This window comes from Condylostylus longicornis, unplaced genomic scaffold (genome assembly GCF_029603195.1).
Source record: "Condylostylus longicornis isolate FDR11 unplaced genomic scaffold, ASM2960319v2 ptg000107l, whole genome shotgun sequence".
NCBI lineage: Eukaryota > Metazoa > Arthropoda > Insecta > Diptera > Dolichopodidae > Condylostylus > Condylostylus longicornis.
The window spans coordinates 371,612-390,738 of NW_026578075.1; the positions used below are offsets into that span (position 1 = coordinate 371,612).

At 26.5% G+C, this 19,127-nt stretch overlaps 1 protein-coding gene across 4 annotated transcripts; it reads right to left on the bottom strand.

Annotated features, from left to right (window-relative positions):
- Positions 1-1,193: 1,193 nt before the first annotated feature.
- On the bottom strand, positions 1,194-10,538 carry LOC129614269 (V-type proton ATPase 116 kDa subunit a 1-like). Of its 4 annotated transcripts, none has more exons than XM_055528791.1 (6): positions 10,327-10,538; positions 3,935-4,088; positions 1,949-3,838; positions 1,715-1,883; positions 1,473-1,647; positions 1,194-1,392 (listed from the first exon to the last, which is right to left on the bottom strand). In XM_055528791.1, exons 2-6 carry the CDS (start codon positions 4,049-4,051, stop codon positions 1,296-1,298), a joined length of 2,448 nt encoding a protein of 815 aa, XP_055384766.1. In that variant the 5' UTR covers positions 4,052-4,088; positions 10,327-10,538; the 3' UTR covers positions 1,194-1,295. The 4 variants fall into 4 exon arrangements, with proteins under 4 accessions (XP_055384766.1, XP_055384768.1, XP_055384767.1 ...); XM_055528793.1 differs by lacking the exon at positions 10,327-10,538 and adding an exon at positions 4,753-4,806; XM_055528792.1 differs by lacking the exon at positions 10,327-10,538 and adding an exon at positions 4,642-4,684.
- Between the last annotated feature and the right edge of the window lie 8,589 nt (positions 10,539-19,127).

Consider the following 19,127-nt stretch of genomic DNA (forward strand, 5'->3'; position numbering starts at 1 on the left):
AAGGGAATTGAAAATATCTTTTTTGATTTTTCTGCTTTTCTTGAGTTTTAAAGATTGTTGATCATTTTTATTTACATTTTCTTTTTTTATTTGTCTGTTATTTTTTCCTCAAATCTCAATTTAAATCAACTTAAATAAAAATACAAAACAATAAAATGGAAAAAAAAGCAAGGGAGTAAATAAAAAAAACAAATACAATATTTTTGGAATATCCTTAGGCATTAAACCGTTAAAAATGAAGTACATATGCAAACTGAGAAGTAAAACAAAAAAAATAAAAAAGGGGAACACACGTTTTTGTATAAAATAAACACAAAGACATTTTGTTTTTTTTTCTCATTTGTTATAATAAAACAAAAAAAAAACCGGGTTTTAGTACGCGACTTTTGTGTTGATTAAATTAGTTCTCCTTTTAATGGCGGTTCTTTTAAGCAGAGGCTCATTTTGATTAACGTTCAAAAAGAACAAAAAAATTTAAAGACAAACGCCGATATTTCGTAAGTAAATAAAAATTTTTAGTGTTTTTATAAATTTTGTAAATGGGCAGCAGGGACGGACAGTGTCCAGTTTGATTTAAGAGGATCAATTTAATTTTTACTTTTAGTTATCAAATGTGCTGATTTCTATATGTGCATACGCGATAAATATGAATGTATTGTTTGATGCGGCACAGCCATCTACTCTTCGATCTGTGCCAGCTATGGCTCAAAAGCGAATCAGAAGCGTTCTATGTAAAAAAAATTGAAGTTTAAATTTAAAATATTTTACACATATTTCTTTATAATACGTAGACATACTCTTTATTTCTCCTATTATTGTAAAAGGGTTCCCCCTTATATTGTATTCACGCTGTATTGGTAAAGGGCTACTCTACTTGGTATTCATGCAACTTCAGAATACATGCTAGAATATAGTACAATCCAAAATCTTTTCCGATATTTACATTCTTATTTGATTATGAGAGGAATATCCTTTTCCTGCAAAGGTGTGCTCACATATGTGATTATTTATGATCCTTGAATAAGAAAAATCAAAATAAATTTTTAGCATTAAACAAACAAAATTTTTTTTATATTTTTATATAATTTTTTTTTTCATTCAGTTTTATGATCCTTAGGAGGAACAATTATAAAAATTTTAACGGTATTTTTATTTAGCGGTAACAAAAATTTTTTTTTTTTATTTATTAAACATTTTCTTCGATTTTATTTATTTATTATTAAGATCTCAACATTTTGAGTTACGTAGAATGTAAAGTTTAAGTTTTACTTTAATTTAAAATTAAATAAAAACTTTTATTCAGTGAATTCATCGGCTTCTAGTATTGTTTTAAAAGAGAATGGTTCAAAAGCATATCCGGCGCCCTCATAAAATTTACTCATGAACTCCACCCTGTGTACATATTTAAAATTTAAAAATATTTTTGAAAAATTGAATTGAAATTTATAAAATTTTTTAATATTTAAAATTACCAATGAAGACGTAAAGTATGTAAAAATGCTGATAAACCTTCAATGACAACTAAAATGGCAATTGTTAAAAATGCCCAAGCAGGAAACAATATTAATATCATAGCCACTCCAATATATCCAGGCGCTAATGAAAAAGCCATCGAAAACAAGCGAGCCCATAATACTTCAGCTAATTCTGAAAAAAAAAAATTAAAATAATTTTATTCAATTAAACTTAGAGAATTAGAGAAAAATTATCATACGTGCATGAGCTAATGATAACGCCCACAAACGAAGATAAGAAGCTGTATGTGAAACAGTTCCCAAAACATATTCAATTGTATGAATGGCTTGATGTGTGAAAACTTCACTAAATGGTTCTTCATGTACTTGTTGAACCATAACATGACCTTCTACATTACCTACTTGAACCTTAAATTTAAAAATAAATTTAAATAATTTTTTTTTATTTTAATTCTATACTTTAATTAACTTACACGATTATGATTTTTACTCTTAAATAATGTAATAAGCGGTTTAAATAAAAGCATCCATGGTATACAAAGAAGTGCAAAAGCTACAAAAGCCATCTGTACGTAATATTGTCCATAAAACATATATTCTGTTTCACAATTTGGATCTTTAACACCAGCTGGTGTAAATAGCATCATATTAATGAATGTTATTAAAACTGAAGGTGCACATCCTGGTTCTTCTGGAATTGTTAAAGCTTTTGCACTATATTTAATCCATTTGATAAACATTAATAATACCATATAACCGAATAATAAAATTAAAAAAAATATTTGTGGCATAAATTCCAAAAATATATTTAAAAATCTTCGGAAATGTATATGATTGACAACGGACATACATACACCGAATACCATATGTGCAACACCAAATATTATTGATAATTTCATTTTATATGTATTCAAAAATACAATTTTATTTTCGGCCATTTGCCATGCCGGATCCATACCAAATGGATACGTATAATTATATGTTGTTTTTGGATCTAATACTAAATCTTTATTTGTTAAAACTGTTGATTTATTATAAACATTACGCCATGTTGAACCAAATATATTAACTGATTTCGAAAATATATCATTGTATATTAGACCGGTATATATTGAAAATAATCCCATCATTAATATTATATAACGTCCACCAAAAAATATATTCCAAATTTCATTTTTAGATTTTTGTGCAATAATTTTTGATTCATTTAATACCATCCATAGACCGAATACAGATAGAATTAAACCATGTCCGAAATCACCATACATAACAGCAAATAAAAATGGAAATGTAACAATTGTATATAATGCTGGATTTGCTTCACGATATGTTGCCATGCCATATGAATCGATTAATACTTGAAAACCATGCGTAAAACGATTTGTACGATTAAATGTTGGTGGTGTTTCATTTGTATTAATTACATTTAAAAATGATGGTATTGTACTACCAACAGCTGCCGAACCATCTTTTAAAGAATTTTGAACTTTATAAATATCAGCGATTGGAACCCAACATTCAGCTATTAAACATTTTTGATTCATAACATCCATATTACATAAATTCAATGTATGATAAATTGCTTTCATTTTTTTCACCATTATTTTCCAATTACCTAAATTATTGGCAACACTGATTAATACACGATTACGATGATCACTTGTTTGATTTAAAACCATTTTTAAATCTTCAATTCTTGTCTTTACACCACGTAACATTTCTTCTCTTTCTCCTTTTGTATTCGGACACGGATATAATGATGCTTTAAAACCAGCACATACTTTTTTAATACGATTTTTTAATTGATCACCTTGAAAGAATGCCACAAATACGGTTTTATGAATTAATTTTCCACTTTCAGCATCTTCGAATGGATCATTTAAATCGACTTGTCGTATAAAGCAATTACCACGTGATATACGCCATAGCATACGTTCAAAAGAAAATAAACGTTCACGTGCAACAACACCAGCAACAAAATCTAAACGTCCTCGGCTAGCAATATTTGATGTTGTTTTAAAATCTTCTGCAATAATACTAACACGTCTCATTTGATGATCGGTAAAAAAACCTTGTGTACTTTCAAGAACACATGCCAATTCTTTTAATTCAAGAAAATTTTGCTTTAAACTGATTTCATTTTGTGACAATTCAATTACTTCACTTTCAATTTTTTCTAAATGTGCTTCCAAATTTGTTACTTCATTTGGTTGTAATGCTTTTGGTTCAGTTGTAATCGGTGGTATAACAACTTCATTTTTATTAATTTCTTTTTCAATATAACGAATTTTTCGTTCTAATTCATCACAGCGACGTACTTCGGTGACATATTTACGTTGAAAATCATTTTCACCATCATGTAACTTAAAAATGAAAAAGAAAATATAAGTACTTATTAATTATAAGAATATAATTATGAAGTTGTTAATGAAAAATTGTTATTTTGTACTGTAACTTACATCTCTAAATTGGGCTATACCAATTTCACCTAATTCCGAAAGTGATGCATATGCTGCTTCAGGTTGAATAAACATTTGGCATAGGGCCATCTGTTCACTTCTGAACATAGAACCCATTTTGAAAATTCAAACAACACTCTGACTGTCAAAGAATCTAAAATATAAAATAAAAATTTATATTAAAAGGTTTGTCACCAATAAACTGTTTCGTTGTGAATTTTTTTAACATTTAATCCACAAAATACTAACAAAAAACGAAAACTCTACAATTTTTCTTTTACAATACTTTGAGGATTTTTTAACTAATTTCAATACGGTCAATGCTGCGCAGAATTTTCAATTTCAAATTAATTGCATCTCATACAGGCTATTCAGGTACAAGATTGTACAAGAGAAATTAGTAAATATTTCAGAAGTATTGATTTGCAGTGCAAGGCTCACTTATGATTCGACTCTGGTTTTTATTATACCCGGTTAAACAACAGAACTAAAATAATATTTTGACCCCAAAATATAGCCATTATTCATTGATAAAATTCAATTAGTCGTGAGAAACTTGATAAATTACATATTTTTTTTTTTATATTTAATTTACAATACTATAAATTTTAGTCACGTGAATATTTTTTTTCAAATTTATTTTATTTGAATTATTTTATTTAATTATTTATTCAATGTGTATATAAATGAAATACAATCAATCACACCTGCTCATATTTTCACAACACTGTCTGCAATAATTTATTTGGCCTACTATTAAAATGCATTATTATTGCATATAAAATTGTTACAGAAAATAATTAAAAATATTTGCTCACCTCTTATCTTTTTCTCTTTTTAGTGTTTGCTGCACCACTCAAAGTCTATTTGCAATATAACAAGGTATAACGCGAAGACTTACATTAATACTATTGTGACAGAAATTTAAAAAAAAAACAAAAAATAATGTCAAGAAGATTTCCAATATATTATTATACAATTAAATTCTTATCAGTTTATCTTAAGGACATTATTGTATAAAATCGTTTAATTTTTGATAAGAATTGAAATTTGCTTTTATCATTCCATAGAATATGTTCGCTCTACTACAGTAGAAAAATAGAAATGTTATTATTTGTTAAATAGCAAAAAAAATAAAAACTACACCAAAAATTTTAAATTGTTCAATCAATTCAATTTTAATAGAATGAGGTTTTCAGTGGAAAATAAAAGTAAGCATAAAAAAAAATATGATAGGAAAAATTTATACCGTAATTCTAATTACAGTTGCAGTAACATATTTTCATAATCTGAAAGAGTCAATGGGAGGCCAACTACCACCAAATAAATTAAACATCTTTACTATCGTTGAACTTTTGAGTATTTTAACCCATTAGCTATACAGAAGCTGTAGCATAACGAATAAAAATGGCAAATGTAAATTCTCTTAGATAATACACTTAAGATGAACTTTTAATACACAATAATCCAAACACTAGAAATATCGAAATACCAGCCCAACCCTTTGAAATACATAAGTCCGAGATGAAGTTTGAAAATATTTGAAAAATGGTTGTATGTGTATGGAAGGAATACTGGTCCAACCCTTTGAAGTACTTTAATCCAAGATGAAATTTGAAAATATTTAAAAAATGATTAAGTGTATATGCATGAAATTTGTAAATATTAAATTGCAAAATTTTTTTTTCCGGGAAGAGACCGGAGCCCTTTGTCTTGTCTCACCTTAACCTATAGGATGCTTTGTATCGCCTACATTAGCACTTTACTAAGAGGCCTTTGACAAATTGCATTGTCGTGGACGGCTTAAAACGCGAAACTCTTACCGGGATCACAATGCGCATTCCGAAAGATCTCAGCTGTCTTGTCACCCAAGTAAAGACGGCAGACCCCGCTCTGTGCCCTCTACACATAATCATTTTTGCAATCATTATTTTGATTTTAATTAATTTTATAGAGTGCCACTCCCTACCTTTAGATATACACAATTTTTTCGTGTTAATCACTCGTAACAAATGGACAGATTAAACGTTGTAAATAATTTTTTGACAATTTTAATTTTTATATTTTATTTTAAATCAAAACAAAATTATAAGTGACGCTCATAATGTACTCTAATTACACAAAAATAATATAAACTGATAAGAAATTAAAAAAAAAAAAAATTATAAATCATATGATTAAAAATTCCTTAAAATTTTTGAGACGTGAAAAATGATATAAAAATTATCACGACAGTTTTTGCTGATTAGAAAATATGGGTAACAAGCTTAATTAATTTTGATTATATCTTTACTAATATATCAGTAATTTATGGTTTTAATTGATATTTAATGATTGTAGAATACTCAATTTTTTTATAATCTTCAAAAAATTTTTTTGTTGGTTCTTCATTTTTGTGAAAAAAGAAAAATTTTAAATTTTGGATATTTTGGAGAGGAAATAAATCATAAAGTCATAAATGAATATTATGTGGAAAATATCTAGATCTAATTTGCTTGTATGACAAGAGTATATAATAAAAATTTTATGCCGCGAAAAATATTTTTTTCAGTCTTGTTTTTTGTTGTTAAGATTTTACGAAAATTTTATTTTAATAAAGGTGTGATTAAAAAAAATTGATGGTACATATAAGTGTGGAATACAAAAAGACTTGCTTTTTGCTGCTCACACTTATAATGTTTTAGGTGTATTACGTCATAATTTAAATAAAACATTAAAAAAAAAATTTTTAAAATTTGCACTAGATACAAAAAAAAAAACGTGTTAGTCATAGAAGTACCAGCCCCAAAAATATTGAAGTATTAGCGATAAAAAATACTACGTATAAATTATAAAAATTAATACAAAAATATCAACCAACAGCAGGGCACAGTTTACAATAATGGAGGCATTGTGATGGAAATCAAATTTCACATGTCGAATTTTCAATGAAAATTAATTTTTACATGAAGCAGAGAAACGTAAATAAACTATTTTTAGCTATCGATTTGTTGACCTACTTACATATGTATATCACATTAGAAAATGTTCCGAAATACAAGTATCTGGGCCTGTGGATTGATTACAATTTGAAATGGAATATACAAATAGATGAATTAAAAAAGAAATTGTCATCGATTGCAGAAGTATTTTATATAGTTTCAAATTACTTACCTGATAATGTGAAGAGATCAGTATATTATGCTTTATTACACAGCCATCTCAGTTACGGCATTAAATTATGGGGAACAAACTCAAAAAGGATAAAAGAAGAATTGCAAATAGTTAAAAATAGAGCAATTAAAAATTTATTTAATTATAATTGGAGGAAAAGAACTGAGTTCATACACAAACAAAATGGTTTGTTACTTATTAAGGATTTTACTGACTTAAAACTAATGCTCCATATACATGATATTGCTAATGATAACATCCATACAACATCTGAGGTAACATAGAGGAAAAATATTCACAATATTAACACGAGAAATAAAAATATACTGCATACCAATAATATAAGAACTTCGCAATTTGGCTCTGAAAAAACGTTATATTTAGGTACCACATTGTGCAACAAACTGGATAGCGATTTGAAATTCGAAAGCACATCTAAATTGAAAAAGAAATCAGTGGAATCATTCATTAGTAATTACAGCGATCAACAATATAGATTGTCAGTTTTTGCCCACGTTCCATCTTTGTTTTTGAAAGGAGCGAGATGTTTGAAAGGTTGCTTCATTTTCTTTGTTGCCCTCCACAGTGAGTATTTTATAGTGAAATTTTATAGTTGAATTCTTTTTGTAAACTTTTCGGGTAATTTGCATCGCAATAAATAAACTTTTGCGAAAAACGATATTTACATTTTTCAATGGAGATATAAGTATATCAACTGACAGGTTACTAGAGTTTTCTTAAAATTTGAAATAAATATTTGAAGAACAATTTCATAGTCTGATATACAACACTTTTACTAAACTAAGAAAAAACAGAATTTGATTATTACAGAATACACACAATTCATTCGGTTATATGCTGATCACATCAAATATTTGTTGTATAGCAAAATCAACAAATGGGTGCAGTAAGTATATTATATGCAAATATTTTATTTGAATAAATTAAAAAAAAAAATTGATAATATTGACAGACCATTTCTTTGATTCAATGTGCCGCCATACCCTAGAATATAAGTATAATATGGACAGTATGTCGAGTTATTGATATAGAAACTTATAACGTAATTGTAATGTTTTGGAGCTTTTTCAATGTATTGTCCAAAATAAATTTCCAAACTTATGTAGCCTGTTATTTAAATGGAATTAATTTTTAGTGGATTTTTCGAAAAATTTTTCATTATTATTTTAAAACTTTTACAAATATGTTTTTCTTAACATTCTTAACATTCGAAAAGTAAGGTTAGAAAAGCTATTTCTCTATTATTAGATATTTGGAATTCTTTTACGATATTGGAAATTTCTTCCAAAATTCTACTTTAAATACAAATAATTCTTAATTAAATTCCTAGAAAGGGTTTTGTCTCTTATATCATAATTAAACATACAATATACAGTAGCACTTTTAAGTTGAATAGTTGAACCACTTATATTGTTCATTATTATTCAGTCAGTGTTATACAATTTATTTATACAGTTAAGTAGTAGATAACAATATATTCATTATTAAACTACTTAAATTTTAAGGATTTCTTTAAATAATAGATAATAAATACTTTTAATTGATTAAAAATCATTAAAGTTAAAATATAAAACAAGTGCAATATTCTCTAAACTTTTATATTAAATTTACTCAATATACCCTACACTATAATAATATGGCCTAGTGAATTAAAAAGTTCATTTAATTATTGACCACTATATACCTACAATATTATTATTTAATAAAAAAATTTTAGATAAGTAAATAATAAAATGATATTTATTTGTTTTTTGCATTTAACTAATAATGTAATTGACGTAAACGACGTCATTTCGTAACAGTAATAACATTGATAACATTTAGAATGATAATAACAATTAATAATTCAAAAATTTTACTTTAACAAAATTTTTTTAAAAAAGTAATTCTAACAAGTCTTGTTTAAATATGTTAATAATTCTACATATAATAATAATATGTTATAATTAATCATTTAAATTAAAATTTATAATTTAGTTTTAGTTCATACTGCAATAATTTACAGGGATATTGTACTGGCACAACACAAGATATAACAAAAACTGAGAGAATATTGTGATCTATTTAGTGGAATGTTGAACTCCTATGAACTAGTTGATAGTAATTGTTTCAATAATTTGCTGACTCGTATGGAAATTCTGTTATACAGAAGTATAAATATCTCATATACATATAATTTTAATTATTAAAAATTTTTAATATTTATTTTTCATATTATATAAGAATAAATTTTGTTAACTTTTTCTCTCAGTTACATTTTTGTATAGGCTGATATAGTTGGATGTACATAAAGTGTTATACGTTCACAGTATTAAATGCAGTTAAATAGAACGTTATAAATATATGGTGCAATCTATTTTTAACTGTGCCCAAGTAATTTTACGATAATAACTTATTCTTTGATTTTTTCGTATATCAATAAGTTTTTCGTATTCCAGTGGGATAGAATGATTATGTTACTTTAAATATTTCTGAATTACAGTTTCTATATTATACACTTTGTACCTACATTATACATATAAAAATTAATTTAAGACTTTAATAATTTAATCGTATGAACAAAAATTATGATTTCACTAACAAAATGTATGTGTATATCATGTTTGTCCAATATTGATAAATAATCATTAAAAAATAAGTGATTTTTCATTATCTATCGCACTGATTGTCCAACATTTTCAATAACTTTATTAATTTTTTTTTTTTTGTTGAAATGTCCCAAATAAATTGTTCACATTATTACACAAAGAATTATATAAAAAAAAAAATTATTAAATTTCCATTAATTTTCTATTAAAATAAAAATTTTTTTTTATTCATATATACAAGTAGCTTTAATTTTATTTTAGGTATGAAAGTTACACGTCTAATAATTTCATGCTCCTCTACACAACACAACACAACTTTCATTCCATTTATAGTTTTATATAATATGTAAGTGTTATACAAAAAAACAAATCATGAAAACGAATTATAGGTATTGTTCTTTGTAATATTAAATTTTGAAAAATAATAAACTCATATTTTATTTGAGTAATAATTTATTTGGTATTTTCGTTTTTCTCTTCGAAAATTAATTGAAAATAAAGAATTTTAATTTCATTTTAATTAAGTTTTACGTTTTCAATACGGTTTTTTGTTATACGGTAATGGAAAACTTAATGTTATATATAGCGCCAAGAATAAAATAAAGTTATTCAAATACAAACCAAAATTACCTAAAATATTGGCAGGTACAGAACTTTTGGTGGTAAAGTTTTGAGGAAAAACAGAAAAAACCGAAAACGTATATAAATTTAATACAAGTTCTCACTAAATTTTAATATTCTATTCCGATACTTTATAAAACAAAAAAATATTCCCGTATGTATGTTTGTATGTCACTTTATAAAAATCGCTTTTATTTTCAAAAGCATACTTTCGCGGTCGTAAGTTTGAAAACGACTATTTAATTGTTTTTCACCCCAAAAATGAACAAAAAAAAAATTTATGAAACAAATTTTTTCTTTTTGTGTTTTTCTTATTGTAATTCAATTTTTAATACAACTTGACTACAACCTTACAACAACAAATTTTGTTTTATATGATAAAGAATTTTAAAAGTTTTGTAGAAAAATTATTATTAACTGTAAAAAATATTAAACAATCGATAACAGTTGTTTTATTTACCGTTTTACAATTCACCACACAAACGAATTAATTTTTAACGAAAAACAACCTTTTGTCCGTGTTCAACTTATTTTGTTTTGATTTTGTTTTTCTCGATATTGATACGTGACATAAAAATACTGAGCAGGAATAATGATGAGCGCCGGTTATAAGGTTAACATTAATTATGTCCTGTTTTTTCAGTGTTGCAACTCTTTTAAAGTTATCAATCAATAGAGAACCGTTATAATTGTAAAATATACGTCACGTCACCTGATATCGGGTCGAGGTACGTTATGTCACATCATATCATCTTAACACTTCAACGTATGTCCCGTCATAACAGATCACTTTACGTTACGTTACGTCACGTCATATCAAGTCACATTACGTTACATTATGTCACATCATATTACGCCCGGCCAAATTGTATCATGTTACGTTACGTCACGTCATGTCACGTAAGCAGCAACTGTATGTAAAAGTTTAACTCCCAACTTTTTACGTTTAGTCGTTGTCATAATATTACAATCATTCAGCCATTCAAGAAGTGCTACCTACAAACAAAATATGCAACATTGGGCTGTTATTAATACATGCTGTTCTTAAATGGTTTATACTGTAAGCATGGATGTATTTCCAAAACCACAAAAGTTCTAAACAATATATGTACAAATATACCATTAAGTGTATACGTACGAGTATTATATATATGTACTTATATACCTTTATGTGTAGGTAAACAAAATATTCACCTATGAGACGTATACCTACAAATTTATATTAAAAATTCAAAATTACGTCACTCAACTTGCGGTTGAAAATTGAAAAAAAAAATGGTGACGTTCGACACATGTATAGTTCTACAACAAATTGTTTGAAATTTGTAACTATATATAATTTAAAATTTTGTATATTGTTGCCAAATTATTTTACTAACTCGAATTCAGTTGATACACCCCAAATCATTATAATCGAATAAGATAAGTAACATTTTCGTATTTCGTAGAAAAAAATGATTTATGCATACATTTTGATAGACAACATGATAGATGTCAAATATTCTTTTAACAAAATCGATTGCATGTCAATATAATTTTAAGAGCAAAGTTGCATAACTCCTTCAATTAATTTTTAAACTCTTCCCAATTAGAATATCTTAAATTAACAGGAAAATTTCTGAGGAACTTCGGCTGGTTCTACTGAGGGAGAGAGGGGGGATCCGGCGGCATCACAACGGGCCTTAGTGGCATAGGTGTACCCTTCGGGGGGCCGTGCAACCTAACCTAACCTAACAGGAAAATTACTCATAATTGTAATTGCTATTATTTTTTAATTTAAAAGTGCATGCATATCTGGAAAATTGTATTTAGATTTTTGAGCATTACTAAACAATTTGTATAGTAGCAATAAATTTGAAATTAATATTGATAAATTATTGTTTTGAAATTGAAACTTTATTTACTAATAGTACAATTTAATTCTTTGTCTGCAAAAAAATTTTTCCAATTCATATTTTTTTATTTAAATATTGTACACAATTATTATTTTAAGCGTTTGTATGTGTTTGTATGCATATTATCTTGTAAATCTTCTTAGCTGTATGTATACATGTATGATTTTATTTATAAGTGTAAAATGTCTGGTTAAAAGTATCAATATTCGAAAAAACTATACACATTAGTTCTTTACAGAAAGCAATAAAAATTTGATAAAATTTTTATACATATAAATTTGATTTCATTGACCACTATATTTAGGAAAATGACTACTATCACCATATCTAGTACCTGACAGAAAAGACGACAAAATTCTTCAAAATCTGCTAATAAAACTTCTTTGAAGTCCGGGAAAACTATATTGGACCTTAAATGTTCATTACAGTTGGTTTATAATATTTTTGCAACAAAATCTTTAAAAATTCAAAATTTTTTCAAACGAAAAAAAGCTTTTCAAAGAAAAAGTGATTAAATATTCCCCATATTTTTCACTATTTAGAAAATTCGTTACAGAAATAGAACTCACTATAAAGGTCTGGTGAAGAAAACAATCACGAATATTGGGCGACATTAGTACAGAGAACAGCCATTTAGTAAAATAAAAATCCATTACAATAATGTAAAACATAAATTAGTTTCTGAGTCGACACTATCCTGTAAAGGGGGTAAGTGCTCTCTAAGGGGTTTAGTAGATCCTGTACTTTTTCTTAGGAATGCTAAGCCTAATATAACCTAACAAAATAAACCACAAATATGTAATTAAACTTTCAGTGTTCTAACTGTTATACTTTAATAAAGAATGTAAAAACAATGTGCCTCATTTAATGTTCGCAACGCTAAAAATATTTAAATTTTATTTTACAAAATTTTCAATTTTTACTTTTTATACCCGTACGAACGTATGTTCGAAGGGTATACTAAATTTGCCTTACCGTTTGTAACGCTAAGAAATAACGGTGTTAGATATAGACTCAAGTGTATGTTTTTGATCAGCGTCAAATTCTGAGTTGATTTAGCTTTGTCTGTCCGTCCGTCCGTCCGTCCGTCCGTCCGTCCGTCCGTCCGTCCGTCCGTCCGTCCGTCCGTCCGTCCGTCCGTCCGTCCGTCCGTCCGTCCGTCCGAACGATAACTCAAAAACTAATTGAGCTAAGTTCACCAAATTTTCACAAATGATTTATTGTAGTAAGTGCCAGAACCCTATTTAAATTGGACATGATCGGGGTACCGGTTCGGGTAGCTGCCATACAACTTCAAAATTTATTTGGCTATATCTCAGAAACTATAAAGGTTATGGTATTGAAATTTCACACAAACGAATATATTAGTAGGGCCAATGTCTCACATAAAAGTCGTTGAATTTACTTGGCTCCTTCTGGTACCTGCCATACAACTTGCAAAATTATTTGGCTATATTTCAGAAACTATTAAAGTTATGGTATTGAAATTTCACACAAACGAATATATTAGTAGGGCCAATATGTCACATAAAAGTCGTTGAAATTACTTGGCTCCTTCTGGTACCTGCCATACAACTTCAAAAGTTATTTGGCTATATCTCAGAAACTATAAAAGCTGTGATATTGAGATTTCACACAAGTGAATATATTAGTAGGGCCGATGTGTCTCGTAAAAGTCGTTGAAATTACTTGGCTCCTTCTGGTACCTGCCATACAACTTCAAAAGTTATTTGACTATATTTGAGAAACTATTAAAGCTATGGTATTGACATTTCACACAAACGAAAATATTAGTAGGACCAATGTGTCTCATAAAAGGTGTTGAAATTACTTGGCTCCTTCTGGTACCTGCCATACAACTTCAAAAGTTATTTGACTATATCTCAGAAACTATAAAAGCTGTGATATTGAGATTTCACACAAGTGAATATATTAGTAGGGCTGATGTGCTTGATAAAATTCGCTAAAATTTCTTGGCTCTTTCTGGTAGCTGCCATACAACATCAATAGTAGTTTGGCACAACCAGTATTTTGAATAACACATAGTACTGAAATTTTGCATAAATTAATATGGTAATACGGCAACTTAAAGTCATAGTCTGCCCCATAGTTACTTATGGCACATTAGTTATTCGCACATACGATAACAAATTCGTACGGGTATCACAGAGTTGACAAGGTCAACTCTATTTTTTTTCTCGTTTTTTTTATTATTGAGATAAAGAATTGTTATTAATGTTGGTTTATTGAACGATTTAAAAAAAAATATTATTATCTTTTTCTCACTCTACATTCTTTTTTCAAATTTCTCTTTCTTTTTATTCTTCTCTTTCACACTCTTTTTAAATATATTAAATTATTGCACAAAAAAAAAAGTATGATAAGTGTGAAATACAAACGATTACTGACAGAAAACATGTGTAAATTGAATTGTCACCATTAAGAATTTTTAAAATTTGTAAAAAATTTTCGATAAAAAAAATATAATAAAATGATTAATTGAGTAATAATAAACAAAAAATTCAAAGAGAAAAAGAGTTTATTTTTTAACTATCTTAAAGGTAGACATGTGTGTATATGAGGTGATTGAATTATTTTATATTATTTTTACTATGAGCGCTTTATGAAGGATTGCATGTACCTACAAGCAATATATGCATTAATATAAGTGGCTCGAATAAAATTGGGTAGCTCATTGAAAAAAAAAATTTTAAATAAAATCAACAATAATGTTATACAAACATTTATAATGATTAAAGATAAAAATATGATCTACATATAATTACGTAAAATCGTAATTAAATCGAAATAAAATGGAAATTAATGGACAAAATAGAGTTGATTTGAGCTTTGTTTTTGACTGACAAACACCAGTTAGGAATAGTAATTATACACTGTATGTACTACGTTACGGTAGTCACTTACCTAGTAAACTCAATGACATAAAAAAGTGGTGTTCATAGTTATCTACAATATCGTGAATCAACCCTATTCTCCTCACAGGAGAGAAGTAGGAATAATGAATATGTATTACGTATTACCCTATAATACGCAAATACAGTTACCCTATACTCATATTACGTATTACCCTATAATACGTAACATGAGTACGAACTTTTTGACGAAACACATATTATTAGAACTTACGTTTGTCCATGAATTTTATGGCTTTCTAGGTTTAGATTCTTTATACAAAAAATTTCCTTCAAATATTGTTCCGGCAAGTTTTTTAAAGCTATATACACTAAATATTGTATAAACAGCAGGTTTAAGTTCATATCTAAATAACTTGCTGTTCATCATGCAAATAGTTTAATGTGCTACAAATAGATTGCATTTACGCAGGGATTTTCAAGTAATTTTCATACGAAACAAATGTGAAGAGTCGGCCGCTTTATGTATACATATTCGTATTTTAACACTATTAATATTCTGTAAGAGAATAGGAGAATTAAATAGCTTATTATAATGTATGCTTACATGATGTTGTTGGTTATGATTTCAAATTTTGCACTACTTCCTAGCATTAAAAAAGTTTAAATTTCCTCTTGAAAATTTCGACAAATTAAATATATATATAAAGATGACAATTAAACTATATATAAAAATTTTATATTATAAAATAAATATTTTAATAACATTAATAATATGAATAATATTTTAATGAGTTATAATGATGGATTGAATATAAAATTTTTATATATTAAAGGATATATGTATATAATAGGTATGTACTCGTACATATATACCTTAAAACTTTTGAGAATTTCCACGATTAATATTATTGTATTTACATAAATACATAAGCACAATATATTTGTGTGTATAAAAATTCTCGAATAAAAATTTAAATCTATAGGGTATAAAAATATTTTAAAATCATTTAATTTTAAACGATTAATAATTATCCGTGTAAATAATTTATTTAATTACATGAAATGAAATAAATTTTATTTAAAAAAAAAAAAACAAGGAAAAAAAAAATAAACATCAGAGATTTTTTATATACGAATTTAAAATTTTAATATTAAATTAAAAATAAAAATTCTCGGTTAAACAACAATTAACGGAATAATAGTATACAGTTAACATTTTAAAAAGGAAAAAGTGCAACTATATCTTCATGTGCGAAGACATAGCTGTCGCTATTCACACTTGCAATAATTATAATAATTAACTTTTATAATATTATATTTATATACATAGTACAATTCAGGTGAACGGTATATCAATGATAATAACAGTGAAATGAGAATCAATTTAATTTTAAAATAATTATATATAAGTATAGAATAAAAAGTGATAGTATATAATATTGTCCTGACATTTACTATTATTTTGTTATATTTTTGCTAAAATTGTTCTACAAACATGGTATCGAAAAATTAGAGAAGCGCTGGAATGACTGTATCACCTTAAAAGGAGACTATGTTGATGTATAAAATCAAATTATGTCAAAATGTTTTTGTTTCATTAGCCACATTCTACGGACCTATTGTGCAATGCGTTATAGTGAAATTTTTAGTATAATTATATATAATATTATTTAAATTGAAAATTTATATTTATGATTTATAAATTTTGTTTATTTTCAGTTTTGATTAGCTTGCGCCGGATTTACCAAACATGCAAAGTAAGCATATACAATGAGCACAAGAAAACAGGAACGTGGCTATTATGTGCAATGTACAAATTTTATTTTATATTATTCAATACTTTGAAAGCGAGACGAGGCACTTTTTGCAGACCGTATAGCCGGCGATGAATAAGTCAGAATCTGATCTGGCTTTTATATAGCAATTAACATAAGAATTGTAATTGAATAATATCGATTAGAGATTAAAATTATTTCAAAAATTTATCAGAGTTGAAAAACACTTTGTAATCATTGGATTATTTTCTCAATTCTCTTTCCCTTTACATTGAATAACACAATTCACAAATAATAAATTAATATTTACCTAATTATTATCAGAACAGAACTGCGACAGTAATGCGTTCTATGAGGACACTATTGTGTACAATAATTTTAAATTTCTCTCTTAACTTTTCTCTTTTTAAATTTTAATCAATAATTTTAAAATAATGCAAATGAAAATTTTCTAAAAATAAATTTATTTGAATATTCAAGAAAACAATAAATATTTTTTTAAATTCGTCCATTTTTAAATTCTTTCACGTTATTGAAATGAAAAAGGTCTAAAAATCATAAAAATTTTTGTTATCAATACGAGCATATAAAATGCCAATTTTCTCTCATCTTCTTCTTTTACGTAAGAATTTTAAATATTTTTTTATTTTTATCTTAAATAATTTTTAAAAATAAATGAAAGAATTCTGTCTTTTAAGTCTCCAATAAATTCACTTTATTTTTTTTCCAGTATTTAATCTGCGTAATTTTATTTTTAATTTGTTGCTCTATTGGACAAAGGTTCGTCCTTTAGAATAACCTTTATTTAAGGCTGTGTCTCCAATAATATCTTATTTTTTCACGTTTTTAGTCTATGTAATTTTATTTATAATTTCTTACTGTGGACAATAGTTTGCAGTTGGGAATAATACTTCATTTAAGGTTATTTAAGAAAAACTAGTTTAGAATATTGCAAATATTTTCGAAAATTTATATTCAGACATTGAAAAGAAATTTCAGGTACATATAGTTAGACCAATTTCCGATTTTATAATTGCTTTCGATTTTCTGGTAATTCTTGATTATATTCTTTAATCGAAGATTTTTCAATTATCTAAAAGATTTTTTTTTTTTAACTTTTTGCCATAAAACACAAATTAATTTACTATGTCCCTTTAGGTATTCATTACGTAATAGCACAAATATTCTTATAACTGTCTAGTAATAAAAATGACAAAAATTGAATACCTATACCAACCTATGTTTATGGCTACAATAAGTCAAAAATGGCTGCGGTGGCTTGGGGGGATGCTCCTGTCCCACTCGGTTCCCTTAGAATCTACAATCTCTACAAATCTACAACCTATGTTTATACAACAAATGTCTTAAAAATAGGCTATATTCGAAAAAAAAAGAGACAGAAAACCGAAAGAAAGGCAAGAACCAGTTTTCATTCTTTTTCTTCTTCTTTTTAAGTAATGACTCAATTGCATCATTTATCCTTTTGCCATCATCATTAAATAACGGTGAAAATAAAATTAGTTAAAATAAATAACAAAACAAAAATAAAAATTTGATCCTCATAACGTAAATGAAAGAAAGAAGAAGAAAGTAAAAAAAAGGATATAATAATTGAAACAGAAAATAAAAAATGAAAAATATAACAGTAAAAATATCTAAACTCTTAAAAACAAAAAAAAAAGGACATTTCTTTTTCTTAAAGCTACAGAAAATATGGAACAAAAAAAGGAAGGGAACTGGTATGAAAAAAAAAAAAAACATTTTTTTTGCTGTTATTTCTTTTTCGCCTGTTTTCTTTTTTTAACAAGTGAAAACTTTCACTTTATTATTCATTTGAAAGGGATCTCTAAAAAAAAACTAAATGAAAACAGAAAATAAAAATTGTACTAAATGGGGAAAGGTGAGTAAATTATGTATATATGTTCTTGTAAAATGTATGTTATAATAACGGTACTGTATATACAGTTAAATAATAAAGCAACAGCTATTTCTTATATTCTACTTAGAATTTCAATTATATTATATAACAAAAAAAAAAAATGAATATTAAAAATAATATCATTGAATATTTTAAAGCTTTGAAATTTCTTTTTATGAATTGTAGTATTATAAATTAAGTGTTTCGTATATAACACAATTTCAAAATGGGACATAAAATAGTTTCGATGTAGTTTAAGGAATGTTGAGTAAAGAAAAGAATTTTTTTGTTTCTAAGCATTGTTGAGAGAAATATGATGGCATGGCAGGTTGAAATTCATTACTAT